A 15,839-nucleotide genomic window follows, 5' to 3' on the forward strand; every position below is an offset into this window, starting at 1 on the left:
ATACACCCTGAAGAATTGTGGAGATATGAATAAGATGGGTCAGAAAGACTCACTCGTTAGCTAAGTGCCTCAACTCCTCACATGAGCCTCAAAGCTTGGGTTCAAAGTTGGCTTCCTACAAAAAATGACCTTTGGAGTTGCCTTTCAGTACCTGAACTCTTGGATATTAGATTTGCAAGTGTCCATGGTACATTCTGCGGCTGTCTGGGGAAAGTCCATGAGAGGATTTTCTTTTAATTTGAGTATTTTGGATTCTAGCAATTCTAATTATCACAATATTATTCATTTGATTAAGTCTAGTTAGAGGTCTCAAAATCTTTTATTCTCTTCTGCAGTTTCTATATCCATCCAGATTTGTATCACTTCAAAATATTCTCAAGTCAATTGACATGTTTGGTGAAGACAAAATATTACAAGAATCCAAAATGTGCCTTACATATTTCATTAAGATAAATATAATATTTTAAGAGAGATCCAGGAAATTTGGAGGCTTTGCTTAGTACGGGAATCTGGAGTGAGTGTTGTTCTGGCTAACATTGCTTTTCCTTGCCTATACAAGGCTAGTCAATATTAAAATTGTCTTGCCTGTCCTAATCTATTAAAAGGAATCACGCAGTCTCTTCCATATCTTACAATGATATCCCCTTTCCCAGTGTGATTTGCTGGATTTACATCTTCTCAATTGATGCTGGGTGTGGGGGAGGATGTTGAAACCAAGATATTGACCTGATGCCTTAAAATGTGGAGAGTTCCCAAGAAAGAAATAAAGTAGACCTCCCAAGTTAAGCATCCTAAATTAGAGACAAAAGTCAAAGAAGCAGGCTGATTTCTTTCTGATAACAACCCTGGTTGTTATGGAGATGGGGGGGGGGGAGGAAACAGGAGGATTGTGAAATGTGCAGTGGAAGAAGGGGTTACTTATATAAGCTGGTGGCTCATAATATTCCTTTAAGCTAGGTAGGAATCATTCTCAACCTGGCTCCCATGGCACTTTGGGAATCAAGGTATCAATAATTTCCAGAACATTTTACAAATCTGATAGTTCTTTTTTTGGGGTAACCTCTCCCCCAAACTCTAAAAGACCAAATCTATTGAAAAAGGCCTTGAACCTGATACTGATCTCCACTGCTCTTCCCCAGGTCATTTCTATTAGAATCTGAACATGCCTGCATTGGGAATTCAGATTCAAATCCCTTACAGTAATTGATGAGCTATCTCCTCTGACTCCCTGACAAATCCCCATCACCCATTCTGATAAACATGATAGGACTTCCTCCACTTCCCTTGGATCAGCCAGGACTTGGAAATGTTTTTAAAGATGCCAAAAGCCACTGGAGCTTTTCTCCTAAAAGCAGGTAGTGAAGAGAGACTTGATACTAAGTAACTCTAAGTAAAACAAGGTCAGCCATTGCTCCTGCAGCTCCAGCCAGCAGAGCCTTGGCCTTGACCCTTTAGTGAACTGCCCCGGTGGGGAAGAATCCTGCTTGTGGAGAAGGTGCTTGTGTGAGTTTCTTCAGAAAGAGGTTTCCAGGGAAACCATATAACTCCTGTTCTTTTTTCTTAAACGTATTAAGCACTAAACGTGCCTGCTAGTGCTTGGAGTTCTCGTTTGAAGTCAGGAGCTGCTGAAGAGTGTTTGCATGAAACACACCTACATAGCCAGAAATCATTTTTATGCTTCCTTCACTAAAATGTCAGCTGCATACTCAGCTGGGGAGAATTAAGTGACCTGGGTTCATCTCTGGGGTGAAAGATAGGGAAGATTAACTCCAGTTGCTTGAATTGCTTTTCTTCTCTGTTAGTATGATGGGTACTAAGAAATGATAGTCATGTTCCGATTCAGCAGCTGTGTCTTTGCAGTTAGATCCTCTGTACATTAGACTATGTAGACAATAGGATGTCTTTCTGTATATTGTCTAATATGCAAAGAAATATTTAAGTAAGGAAAAAAATTACGGAAAACTTGGCCGAAGTGTTTCTACACCTACATATCCTTTTTCGTGGCCGAAGATCTTCAGGAATTTGGTGTACTACCTTGCCCAGGTTTCCAGCGTAGTGGGGGGTAGGTCCTGGCAACCATGTTTCCACCACATGGCCCCGCCTCCCTGATCGTAACTGATTGGCCTAGAGGTGGACAAGCTGAGCCAATCATAACCTTCAGTGTAGTTTAATTGGAACATAAAGATGCTGGAGGTTTAAATTAGATGTTCCAACCAGAGGAGGGCTGAGATGTGGCCGTGCTTCACGACCTGCTCAACCAAGGGGAGGAGAGGGGCTCCGCAGGGAGAGAGGAAGGCACAAGCACACAGAGGAGAAAAGGTAAGGACGAGGGAGCGAGCGAGAGAGATGGTAAAGTCTTTTTGATGCTTTTTAGTTCCTTTTTTTTGGGGGGGGGGGGAAGCTTGGATGTACTTCTTGATCCAAGGTTTTATGAGACAGATTTATATCCTTAAAATAAATCCCACTTTGTTCTCAAGTTAGAGTGGTTTTCTATTCCTTCCAATTAGAAGGCCTCTCATAAAATAATCCGCTTTGCTAGAATCAACTTTTACCACATGTCTCTCCCTGGTCCGAGTTTTGGGTCTTGTCATTTCTGACTGCCTGGGTGCTGTGGCAGGTGTCCTTTTTGTGGTACTGCAAGGACGCCAACCTCCTCCACTGGCCATCTGAGGGGTGGGTGTGTGGCTTTAGTCATGCGCTTACATGGGGTGTGGCTGGGTGATCCGCACAGAAATGTTGCTTCATGCTCATGTGATGGGCTCTGGTGGAAGTGTCAGTGAGACTTTTTATAGAACTGCCACCCAGCAGGCTGACCAGAAAAGGTCTAGAGTTCAGGAGATTCAGAATTGTCCCCGGGAGGGAGCCTTATGGGTGTAGGGGAACTTTCTGATTAAAAAAAACACAGCAGATTAGGTGGAGAAGGAACCTTATCCCGCAGAGTCCAGCTCTAACTTTTCTTTGCCCAGATGAGAATCCTGACCCCCAGGGGGGCTGATTGGTTTGCCCTGGGGTGGAATCAGGACCCCCACCCCCACCCCCTAGCCCCATGTTCCTTGCCCAACCCCACGCTGCCTCTAGCACTTTCTTCATGAAAATTATGTTTAGATTCCTGTGTAGGGAAGGAAAAACATTCTCTGCCCTCTGAGTGTCTCCAGCTGGGCCTTGGAATTACAATGACATAAGATAGACTAACGGTGAAAAGCATTCAAGTTTTATTAAATTTTCACAGTTAAGGGGAGAATGAGGACCCAAAGAAGTGACCAGAACAGAAAGCTTTCAGATCTTTTAGATAAGGAAATGATACACTTGGGAAGAAAAGGCAAGATGAAGGGGTCTGGGTTAGGGACAGTACATTGTGCAGAGGTTACTAAGAGATATAGTGGTGAGGGAAGCTAGGGAAAGAGAAGAGTTATTTTTGTGTATTTGTCCAGATCCATTTTGGTGGTAATTCCAAGTCTCCGGGGATAAGAATGTACTTTTCTTCCTGATGCAGGGAGGACAGGCACCTCTCTCATGGAAGCTTTTATAGAAAAGGGGAGCTCGGAGCATTCTTGCATCTGCTGGTTCTTAAGTGCTTTTAGTTAAAAATAATCAGTAAGCCAAAGTGGCATATTTTGGGGTGCACATTCTGAACTCCTTCACCTGAGATCTTGTCTTCTGCACTTTTTAAAAAATGTGCATGTATCTAATAAAGTACTTATATGACATATATAACTAGGAATTTTTATGGTGCTTGTAATGCAATTAGATAATTATTTTAATTTTTAAAGCAAATTGAAGAAAAATATGAGTCCACAGGTAATGCAAACGAGTAAATTTTTTTTTCAAAGTAGACTTGTATATATGGTGTTTATCTAACTTCAAACTAAGTTATCTTAGCCTCTGTTTGTTCTGACAACAAATAAGCCACGATAACCTGAACTCATTTCACATGGGTAGAAACACAATAAAATCTAAGTTTTGTCTTCGTACCGCAGAACCCCTTAAATCATATTGATTACACACATGATTTCCAGATTCACTTAAAACGTTTCCCTCTGGGCCCATCAGTACTCTGTGTGAGGTTATGAGCCACTGTTTTATTCCTGTCATGCCTGTGCTGATGTGTCCTGGTTCACACCACTGTCTTGCCTGGTCTGTTGCAGAGGCTTTCTGGCCTTGGTGGGGGAGGGGCGGTATTGCATCTTCTCCAAAAGACTGTCTCTAGAATTCCTCTTTTATTTTGCAATGGACAGGGTATTGGTTTTCAAGTTGCTGTGGTTTTTTGTTTTTTGTTTTTTTGTTTTTTTTTGTTTGTTTTTGGTCAGCTTTACACTTATTTCTCTTTCTTTTGAAAATAGCCCTTGAATTTTCCTGAGGATCCAGCCCCCTTCAGTGAATAGAGTTTGGATAGGGCCAACCCTCCCCCACCCACTCAGTCTCCAAAGAGGGGCACTACATTCCCCTGGCCTAGCATTTACGTTGGTAATGGGTGATGCTGATTATCCAGAAAGATTCAGCTCCCAGACCGTTGATGGAACAATTGGGGAAGAAGCGCTCTCTTCCTACAGGAGACCCTACGCCATGGGATGTAGGTCTTAAGCTGTTGACTGCCATCTTTGCCACAGTGTGGACAGAGTCCCGTGAGAAAGAAGTCGAGAAGGGGGAAATAGTACTGAGAGGTGGTATCACTTATTCTTTGGCACTAGCTGAAGCCAGAGGCACCTCTTCACTTTCCAGTTGAGTGAACCAATACACTCTTTTGTTTAAGCCCGTTTGAATTGGGTTTCAGTCACTGGCAGCCCAAAGCATACTGGCTAACGTGTGGCCAAATTTCTACTGTCCTTAAAAGGTACTCATGCTTTCCTGTTACATGCAGGATAAATCCAGTCTCTTTTCCCCGGGCTTTTTATGATCATCCCCATTTTAGCCTTTGCTTCCCACTCTGCTGCCATACAGCCGATACTCCTATGGTGACGCTCTCGTCGGCATTTCTGGACGTACCTCCCATTTTCCCACTTCACTGCCTTTGTCTGGGCCGCACCCCATCTGGAATGCTGTTACCCACGTGGTAAGATCCTATTTATTCCTCAAAACCACACGCACATGTTACCTTCATTAAGAAGCCTTTCCTGAGCCCTGAGTCAGAATTAACTTTGGGCATCTTTGTATTTTCTTGACTGTTTACACTTCTATTACAACACTGCCACAACCCGTCTTCGCTCTCAAGAGGTCAGCCTGACCTCCCCACCCCTACTCCCTGCCAAGGAGCAAGCGCAGTAGATGATGCTCCGCCTCCCGGTTTCCTGGATGGTCAAGCGTGACTGTGCCTGTTCCCATCCACCAGATGGCGCTCTACTTATTTTTCTTTCCCGGGATCACGGAGGGCTGAATGCCAGGCGCTCAGGGCTGTCACTGAATAGAGGTCTGTGAAACAGGGTGGACTTGGTCTCGCTCTGAAATGCTCTCACACGTTTCACAGTGATTTTCATCAGAGAGTTTTGAGCTTCCAGTTCTGGTGAAGGGCTCTGATGGCTGTTGGAGTGGAGGTTCTGGACCTGGGCTGACCCACACGTGGTTCTTAACAGTTTCCATTGGCTGTAGGGACGCTGCTGAACTTGCATCTTTGAATCAACTAGAAGCTAGGAGGGAGAGGATGAGAAAAAAAAGTGGGAATGCCCCCTGACAGGTCATGGTTCGGTGGGCGCTCACCTTCTCTCCTCCTCCTCTTCTAGAGTGAAATTCTGTTCTAGAAGGTCTCTAGAGTCTCTGATGACCTCTGATGTTCCTGTGACCCCCTTCTCTCCTCTTCCTCCCTGCTGGGGTACATGAGCATGCCCCTAAGATCCATGAAACAACAAGCTTACCATATAGAAGTGAGATACCTGCATAAATATGTAAAACACGCGTGGCATTTACAGGGATGCGTCCAACTTCCGGGTCTGCAGGTTCCCTGGCAAGGCTGAAAGTAGCAGAGTTTATACACATGAAGTATTCTTAGATTAGTGGCTACCGCTGCTGTTTACAGATCCTGGTGATGTTTATGACGCTGCTGTTTTTAGATTCAACAAACATTGCCAAGCAGACACTCTGTGCCAGGCACTGTGCTAAGTTCTTTCACTTACATTAATCCCTTTGTCCTTTTTAATCTTTGAGACAACTCTGAAATGTATTAGTTATCTAGTGCCACATGATAAATTACTCAAACTTTATGGCTTGAAGCCATAACATTTATTATCTCACCGGTATCCGTGGATCAGGAATGCAGGCACAGGTTAGCTGGGTCCTCTGGCTCTGGATTTCTCAGAGGCTTGACTTGCAAAGACCCCTCTCCCAGCTCATTTAGGTGGTTGCTGGCAGAATTCACAGCATTCACACTGTGGGCCGGAGGCCTCCCTGGGTTCGTTACCACATAGACCTCTCCGGAGAGTGACTTCATTGACAGGGCAGGTGGCTTCATTGAGCTGAACAGGTGGGAAAGAATAAGCTAGAGAATGCTGGTAAGATAAAACTCACAGGCTTTTGCAGCCTCGTCTTGAAAGTGACATCGCATCATCTTTGCTCTGTTTTATTTGTTAGAGGCAGGTTGCAAGGCCCAGTTTGTACTCAAGGGGAGGAGATCACACAAGGGGATGATGCCAGGAGTCAAAGATCACTGGGGACTGTACTGGAGGTTTACTTAGTTTAATAAGTAAATAGTTTAACGCCCATTTTACGGATGAGAAAATTGAGATGCCGTTAGAAAAAAACAGAGATGATTGATGATGTATATATATATGTATTGATGAAAAATCATGTCTCTGAGCTGTATTTCTTGAGCATAGGTTGGTACACGTTTCAGCCTCCTATAGCTTTGACTTTCCCCACCAGCCCACAGAATCTGCCTTTGTGTCCTCTAGAACCTTGCTATGAGAAGTGTAGTTTGGGGCCAAGCAGCATTAGCTATTCCAGGGAGCTTGCTGGATATGCAGACCCTCCAGCCTTGTCCCAGACCTATGGAATCAGAATCGGCATGCCTGGTGAGCTGCGTGCACATGAACATTGCAGAAATATTGCTCTAGAAGGTCCCTTTTCTAGACTCTCTGATGACCTCTGTGTTCCCATGCTCCTCTGTCTGCTGGCGCTGCTCCTTGCTTGCCCCTCAGCAGTAGTGGAGAATATTACCATCTATCACTGCACTAATTTGAGAATCAGAGGAAAAGAAGCCCTTGAAATGAAGGCACCTACTGTCTTGTATTACCAACAAGGGAAGAGGAAAGAAAGGTCTCTATCTGTAATCTAAGGTAGAACAGGAACCACCGGCATGCATTGTCAGAGATGGTGGACGAACGTGAAAGTTGGCGTTTGGCTCTGGGGTGAACTAGCGTGAATCTGTCCAGCGAGTGAGCCTTCTTAAATTTAGGCATCCTAGATGAATCTCCAAAGCATCATGCTGTGTGAGAGTAGCCTGGCACAAAAGACCAATTATGGCACAGTTCCATTTCTGTGCAGTGCTAGGAAAAGCAAAACTGCAGTGACCCAAAGCATTTCAGTGGAGGCACGGACCAAAACTTACTGCATGGAGGCCTGACAGAACTTTCTGGAATGGGACTGAACTACCTCTTGACTGTGGTAGTAGATACTGTATGTGTACATTTGTCAAACTCACCACATTATATATTTACATGGCTGAATTTTATACAAATTAACTTTCTGTAAAGTTGATGGGGAGAAAATGTTAAGTAGGAATTAGTAGCCTTTGGGTTCTGGTCCCTGGGTCCTGGGATTGAGACCCTCATGGGGCTGCCAGGGAGCCTCCTTCTCCCTTTCTCTCTGACTGCCCACTCCCCCTGCTTGTGCACTCTCTCTCTGTGTCTCAAATAAATAAGTAAAATCTTTAAAAATAAATAAATAAATTTTGCTTCAAACAACAACAAAAGGAGTTAGGAGTCTTCTGAATTGATTTTGGGTCCTCTAGCTTTCTGTAGGCCCAGAGCACTGATTAGACGAACTCGTCAGCGTAGGATGTTATTTAAAAGATATCCTTGGTATCTGACATTGACCTAGAGTGGAAATTATTTCTCCTTTGAAGTCCTTCTGGGAAGACGACATATTGAGAAAGTTGTTCAGATTCCCACCAGTTAAAAGACTCCGAGAAGTCACATTTCAAGTGTGTTGCCTTCGAACTTTTTGTTTTGATTTCTGGAGCTTCTTCAGCCTTGAGCAGGAGCATGGAAATGATGGCTTTCATTTATTGAACAATGACTTCAGACATTCCAGCTGCACTTTGATGATTTCATTTAATCCGCACCACAGTTCTGTGAATGAGGCACTCCTGTCTGTTTTCCCAGTTCACGGAGGAGAGCGCCAAAGCTTAGCGAGATTAGACAAGTCTTTCAAGTGGAAGTCTGTACTGAATCTGGAATGATCCAATGCTGTGTTTACTGCCTCGCCTCGTCTAAACTGCTCCTATGGCATCTGGCCTAGACTCTGATGTGGGTTACCCTACACCACCGGCTTCCGGTCCACTCTGCTTCTACAGCCACACGCACACTTACCTGCAATTCCATCAGGGTATCTCAAGTCTCAGACTCCTTTCAATCTCTGTAAATGAAAAGAGTCCAACTCCTGCAGAATGTGCTTTGCCACGATGAGCGATTATTAAGCAATGAGTTGCTGCAAAACTGAGGAGTTCTCTCTTCTGGTTTCCAGAACCATGGACTGAGGAGAGCAGAGCCAGGGGGAGGTCAGGGATTTGGCAGTGGTTTATGGTCATGGGATTTTCCCAGTGGAGGCCCGGGTTAGTTTATAGAACAGGTGTTTGGTGATGATGCCAAAAAAAAAAAAAAAAAAAAAAAAGACATAGGGATGGGGGTGGGGATGCTGGGGACCATTGTGGCTCTGGCCACCACACACCTCTGGTAATGGGAGATGTTGTTCTGCCACAACCTTGGACGTGGCTAGAAATGGCAGGGGTAATTGGGGGATGGGGGTGTGCATCTCTGAAGAGAGTAGGGACCCATTTCAACACTTAAGTGTAATCAAAAGAATTCTCAGGTTGAATCTCTGAGTATAAAACTTCTTAGAGGACTGTCCTTCTGCTGTGAGGTCCGAGAAGTGTCGCTGGGGGGCTGCCGATGGATTCTGTATTCCTGGCCGTGCCCCTGTCCCTGTTATATCCTCCCAATCAGGTGACCTGTGCATTCTGAACCCAGACCCAGAAGCTGGATCCCAGAAGGAAAAAGTCCTACAAAGGAGCAGGCAGGGAGATTTGACTTGTACTAATGAGTGCATGTATAGAAAAAAAATTGGACACTCCTGAGAAGGGACAATGAGGTGGTTTGCACCTCCAAGGAGACCTCACCTGTGAGCTAGAGAGTTCGGTGTGGGCATAGGGGCAAAAGATCACAGTGAGGCAGGAAACCTTGACATAGTCATTTATATGCCAGAAGGTTCTGGCAACAGCTCGAATGTCACCACTCGATAATTATTGATTTCACATGATTTTTTTTTTTTTTCTTTTGAGAACATTTTCTGAACTTTTAGTGAGGCTTGGTATAAGTGAAAAGGCAGGATTATTATGCAGATTGTATTGTTTTTCCAAAATTAAAAGACTTTTTCTCCCCCATTTTTTATAAAATTCAGGGGTGCCTGGGTGGCTCAGTGGGTTAAAGCCTCTGCCTTTGGCTCAGGTCCCAGAGTCCGGGGATCGAGTCCCACATCAGGCTCTCTGCTCAGCAGGGAGCCTGCTTCCTTCTCTCTCTCTCTGCCTGCCTTTCTGCCTACTTGTGATCTCCGTCTGTGAAATAGATAAATAAAATCTTAAAAAAAATTAAAAATTCAGATACTATCAAGTCACGCTCAAGAGAAAAAGAAAAAAAACACAAGGTCAAAAAAAAAATTCACAATTGAAAGTTTGGTGTGAATATATTCTCCCAGCCTTTTTATGTTGCTACAAACTTCCATTTTTACTTGATTAGAACTGTACTGTAATACTGGCTTATAACTACCTTGTTTCACTCCTCAGTAGGTCGTAGATCTACATGGACATCAATACATTTTCATCTATCGTATCTTTTCAGGGTCTTCACTGTAGTCCATTCTATGAATATGACTTAACCAATTCAGGCTATTTGCAATTTGGGGTTGTATTAGAGAGAAAGCTGGTAGCTAGTTCTGCCTCTAAGTCTTTGCACGTTTGTCCAATAATTGCTAAAGGATAACTTCTTGGATGTGGACTTGAGGGGCCGGAGAATAGATATCTTCTTAATTTTGATAAAATTTGACAAAATGTCGTGCATAAATTTATCAATTTGTTCTGCTTTCAACAGTGTGATAGAGCTTTCTTTCTCCCCAAGTATCATCAACTCTAGGTTTGGCCACTCTTTCTTCATCTGATGGTGAAAAGAAGCTCAATTTATCTTAATTTGCATTTGTTTAATCCACAGTAATTTGGGGTCTACAGTCATATGCTAATTGGCCATGTGCATTTTTTTGGGTGAATTCAATATTTTTTCTGATAAGGTGCTTATTTTTTACTTATTGAATTATTAGCGCTTTTTATATATTAAGTATATTCGCACTTTGTCACGTATTTTGCCTGAAGTTGAACCTTTTTGGTAACAGCAGAGAATATCAAATATCAAGTTTACTTACATAAACTGTCTCTACCCCCCGGCCCTGAAAAAAGAAACCCCCACAAAACTGATGATTGTTGACACTGTTAGTTTCCTAGGAATGTCATAACAAAATATCACCAATTGAGTGACTCCAAACAGTAGAAGTTAATTCTCTCACAGTTCTAGAGGCTAGAAAGGTGAAGTCAAGGGGTTGGCAGGGCTGTGTTCCCTTGGAAGCTTCTAGGGGAGGGCGCTTTGTTTCTGTCCTCATCTCTTCCAGCTTCCGGTAGCCTCAGGTGTTCTTTGGCTTAAATCACTATGATCTCTACCTCTGTTACAGTCTCTCTTAAGTGTACCAGTCCTGTTGGGTCAGGGCCCACTGTTATGACCTTATTTTAACTTTACTACATCTGTAGAACCTATTTCCAAATAAAATTGCATTCACAGATACCAGGGATTCTGACTTCATATCTTTTGGGGGGACACATTTCAACCCACAAGAGGACCCTCCCCATTTTGAAGTGTCTGCTATTGCCAGCAAACTATAGACCCTGGAAGGACTGAGGCTGGGTTGATTTTGTTCTATATTCAAATTCCCAGTCCTTAGCATAGAGACTAGTATGTTGTGGGAACACCATGGGTTTCTTTTTCTTTTTTTTTTTTTTAAATATTTTATTTATTTATTTGACAGAGAGAAATCACAAGTAGATGGAGAGGCAGGCAGAGAGAGAGAGAGAGGGAAGCAGACTCCCTGCTGAGCAGAGAGCCCGATGTGGGACTCGATCACAGGACCCTGAGATCATGACCTGAGCAGCGGCTTAACCCACTGAGCCACCCAGGTGCCCCACCATGGGTTTCTTAAAGAATTTAACTCTCAGGAATCTCTGGCCTTTCAGAAATTGAAAAGATGTGTACAGAGAACACAAGATGTCTATTCTTTCATTTGAATTTACATTCAACAATTAAGATGCAAATATAATTGGGGAGACCTAGACCATCCCGGAAGAGGAAATGTCTCAACTTTCTGAATGAGTTTGTTTGCCAAGTAGCATGCTCTAGGTTTGCCCAGCATCTGTCCTAAAAATGAGTCTTTGCAAATGTGCAGACAAGTACGCAGACAAGAACACAGACTAGAACCACATTTATTGACCGGAATTTTTAGGTTGAGTTAAACAGAAATAAGATGGCAGAACCCTTAAAAATCACCCCATTTTTTTTTTTTTTTTTTGTATCATAAAACACAATTGGCAATTTATTTCATGGCTATGGCAAACAGAGCCTCGGTTTACCAAATGCCAGAATTTGCTCCAGAAATTTACTTCCTTGATCATTTTTGGCTCATTTCCAAAAATATGTTCCATTTACAAAGGACTCACAGCCTCCAAATTTTCCTGCAGATTTCCTATATGTAATCTTTCTTTAAAAAAATAATTCATCTCCTGTAAAATATATACTTAATATTTTTTTAGAAGTCAAGAGTTTTCTCTCGGGGTTTCCATACTTTATCTATAATGTCTGCACTCCCTTACACTTTCACCAAAGCTAATCAAATACAGTCCTAGAGGGCTAGGGCTCGAACACCTACTTTGTGCTACTTTTAGTGGCTATGGTTCCAGTCCAAAACAATGGGTCAGTGTTTGAAGTCCTAATGTACAGCCATAGAGATGAGGTATTTTAATTAGAACAGAAATAACATTTTGATCTGGGCACTTTATTGGAACTCGCACATAGTCCACATGGAAAAGTGAGCACCAAAGCCATTATTCAGATATATACAGTTTCAGCTTCATGGGCTTGTGAACGGTCTAGCCCAGGGCTTGGTTCCATGCTCTCTTGCTGTCTTGAGCTTCTTAACAATTTTGGAGTGGCAGGCCCCCACGTTTTCATTTTGCACTGGGCTCTGCAAATTACGTAGCCAGTCCCAGACACACACAAAAGCTGCTTTGGCCAGAATCCTCTGAATTGAAATCTCTGTTTTCATCTGTCAGGGAAGACTGAGTAGTGGGTCATTCCCCCAAATCTCCTCCCAGGAGGAGCGGGCCCTCGTTCTAGAACGTTTTCAAAGATCTAAAAGTTGTGGATCATGTGATGCCCTGGGAGGAACGAAGGAAGGAAACACGTAAAGGTGATTTTTATCGGCAAGTCTGAAGAGTTCAAGTTCAGCGAAATATGGAGGAGTCAAGCCCAAGGTGATGTGTACCAGCGTAAGAACCTGTTCGTTTGAAGTGAAAATAGGTGTGCCCATGTGCCAGTAAGCTAAATATAAATACATTCCTCTGTGATTCTTCTGTCAAAGACGATTATTTCAGCAATTTAAATAAAAAGCAGAATCTGTGGCAAGGCCAAGTTTGTCTGTTCTTTATAAGAATAATGAATACAGCCTCTTCTGAATTAGAAAGCATCATTCTTCCTATTTTTCTTCAAAAGAATGGTGGGGAATAGTTGTTGGAAAAATGTCATAAAACATCCATCTTCCATTAAGACAGGATTAAACATTTCATTACAGGGCATGGTCCTCTCTATAGGAGGATAGAGTGTGATTTTAAAAGGATAGCTTGTCAAGGAAGAGATCGTTCTAGACCCCTTGTGAGCAAGGCAAAGGCTCAGCGGGCAAGGGAGCAGTGTTACCTATACCTTCAAAGGGCTTTTGCATATACAAAAAGAAAAGTTTAGGCTCCACTGAAGTCAAACAGACATCTTTTCAGAAAAATTTTAAATTAAGTATCTATTTAGAAGTGATCATGTAAAAATGTAGGCACTGTGACCAGAGTTATTTCTAGGTAAAGTACCAACTATAGGTAGTTTTAAAATATTTTATAAATAATTTAACGATCTTTCTCTAGGTTAAACGCTTCCAGTATAGAATATTTAGGAGATGAAAATGGTTTTTAGAGAAGACATTTCAGCTTCTAGGAAATCTAAAGAATACGTCAGAGTTTCAAAGTCCTCTAAACTGAGAGATGGCCAGAGCACGTAGTGTGTTTCCTAGCTGGATGTATTGTTTAGAGCTCAAAGACCTTCTTCCATTGAAAAAGAAGAAAAAAAAAAACCTGCTTAGGCTAAAATTTAAAATTAAGGCATTTGGAAACGAACCCCTATTTCCTAGAATGTCCTCTTTATTAATATACTTAAAAAACCAAAAAACAAAAAACCAAAAACTCCAAACATTTCTACAAAGAAGTACCTAAAATTTCAGTAACCCTAGAGGAGAAATTGTTTTTCAACTACTGTTCGAATTCTAAGGTAGATCTGTTCTGAGGATATCACAACTTGGATAACAAGTTGTTGGAGGGTTAGCCATTAAGGAAGAAGGGAGGCAGGGAGGAAGATTAAAAGGTTAAAAAAATATTGGGGGGGTCCCTTTAGTTTCCTCCTGTTTCCACTAGTGAAGGCTGGTGTAACTGTACTTGACCATTGACTCTTGGGTGGAGTTGAGACGAAGGGTCTTATCTCTGTTACTCTCTTCGTAACCCTGCAGCCAGACCCACAGGGGAGGGCCAGGGTCCAATGGTTCAGGTTTTCCAGTGTGTCCGTGCGTCTCAACTGTATGCTGAAAAAGACCCTAATTACAAGAGACACTAAAAAGGCCAGCTCGCCTTTGCTTTCAGCAAATCACTAACCTCTACAGACAAGGAGGGGGTGTTTGGAAGTGTCCTTTGGGGAATGAGAGAAAGGTACAGAGATAACATCATTTTCTCTCAAGGGCTTGAGGCATGCAAGAATAACCAAAATTGAGGGTAAAACCAGATGAAAAGACATGTCACCAATTATTCTCGAGAAGCACTTAGTGACCAGATAATCAAATCAGCAGGCACCACGAGGAAGTAATTAGTTTGTTTAAACTTAGACTGTTCTCCGACATCACTGAGGCGAATGAGAGAAAAAACAAACCTGGGCATAAGCCTAAAACCCAACGTGACTTAGACAATGTGACATGCCAGTATTTTCCTGCAGCGAAGAGTCCAGCTAGGAACAGGTCTGTCTTTCTGAAATGCCAACCTTCACGATGTCCTGTTACCTTTCAGATCCGAGTTTGATGACGGACGTGCTGACCTAAAGCTCTAGGACCCGCACTGGTTCTGCGTTCTAGCCTGGAGAATTAGGCAGAGTGCTTCTCTCCTTGTTTGATGCCCAAAACAAGATGCAGGAACCAGTTAAACTGCACCGTCCACCCTTTGTCTCTGCAAACTTCGATCTGATCCAGGAAATACTTCTTAGCTTCCTCCTCGTTCTTCCCCACGGTTAGGGCATCCCGAATATATTCGATATCTTCTTTGCTGGTTAACTGGGGCATTCCCGTCATCAGCATCATGGAGAACAGGATGATCAGCAGGTTTGTGTGGTGACGAAGGGCGAGGTAAGCCTTGACACACACGTCCTGCATAAAGGAAAAAGGAAAAGACAGCGCTGTTAGCCTTGTCGCGGTAACTGAGTGGGCCCATTTATACGGCCTTATCCTATCCTCTCGGATGGAAGCCGTCACGAAGAGGGCAGGTCCCGCGCCTCAGATGGAAGCCTTGATGAGAACGTAGGACTGTGTTTATACCCTCTGAAGCACGCTGGTGTCATCACCCAGGGTCCGGCTGGGCTCCAGGAAAATTAACTGATAGGCTACGTTTCATCTTTTTTCTTACTCTACCTTTTACGTCCATTTCTGTCCCAGGACATTGAGGGTAGAAATGTCTGTAGGCTCTGCACAGGGGTGAGTCCGTTTTTGAACACCATACTGGAAGCAGTAAACTTGATGTAAGCCTAAGTGTTTGGCAATGGCTCACGGAATCCAGAGAAATGAAGGCAATGCGGTGTTGGGAAATTTTTGTTCTCATCTTTATTTTACAATTTGTTCTAGTCTAAGAAAACAGATGTATTAGCGTTTTGCTGACGCTCAGAATGTTGAATAAATGTGGGGATTTTAGTACAAATGCTGGATACTGAGTGAGAGAGAGGGCTTTAAGCCAATGCTTTGTCTAGACCTCCTTCAAAAGCCTTTGAGCAGATGAGATAGGTGAGTTGGGTCCACTTGGGAAGCAAGGCTAAGGGCTTATGCCAATTAAAGGATCCCAAAGTAGAGAAGAAATTGCGAGGTTCTCAATTTTGCAGTATGAGAACCACCCAGTCCTAATATCGTAACTTGGCAAAGATACCGTGTTAAAGAAAACAGGATTTAATGATTACAGATAGAAATATTTCAAATAAAATAGAGTAAAATGCTAAAAGAATAATATACATCTCCAAAGACTATTTATTCCCAAATTGCAAGGA

The 15,839-nt window shown here is 42.9% G+C and overlaps 1 protein-coding gene and 1 long non-coding RNA gene across 9 annotated transcripts in view; one reads left to right on the top strand and one right to left on the bottom strand.

Annotated features, from left to right (window-relative positions):
- The first annotated feature begins 2,185 nt into the window (after window positions 1-2,185).
- On the top strand, window positions 2,186-15,799 carry LOC131829251 (uncharacterized). Its single transcript, XR_009352791.1, has 2 exons — window positions 2,186-2,319; window positions 14,603-15,799. It is a non-coding gene; the product is annotated as an uncharacterized LOC131829251 (long non-coding RNA).
- PIK3CG (phosphatidylinositol-4,5-bisphosphate 3-kinase catalytic subunit gamma) overlaps window positions 11,702-15,839 on the bottom strand; it is a 32,830-nt gene continuing 28,692 nt past the window's right edge. For 7 of the 8 annotated variants that reach the window (XM_059170820.1, XM_059170823.1, XM_059170822.1 and 4 more), the window contains one exon: window positions 14,828-14,955. Coding sequence is in view for 1 of the 8 variants with exons in the window: in XM_059170825.1 (XP_059026808.1) it covers window positions 14,677-14,955 (279 nt within the window). In the remaining 7 variants the exon portion in view is untranslated. Of the gene's footprint in view, window positions 14,956-15,839 lie in introns of all 8 variants that reach the window. The other variant, XM_059170825.1, reaches the window with a different exon arrangement.

Source organism: Mustela lutreola, chromosome 4 (assembly GCF_030435805.1).
Source record: "Mustela lutreola isolate mMusLut2 chromosome 4, mMusLut2.pri, whole genome shotgun sequence".
Lineage (NCBI taxonomy): Eukaryota > Metazoa > Chordata > Mammalia > Carnivora > Mustelidae > Mustela > Mustela lutreola.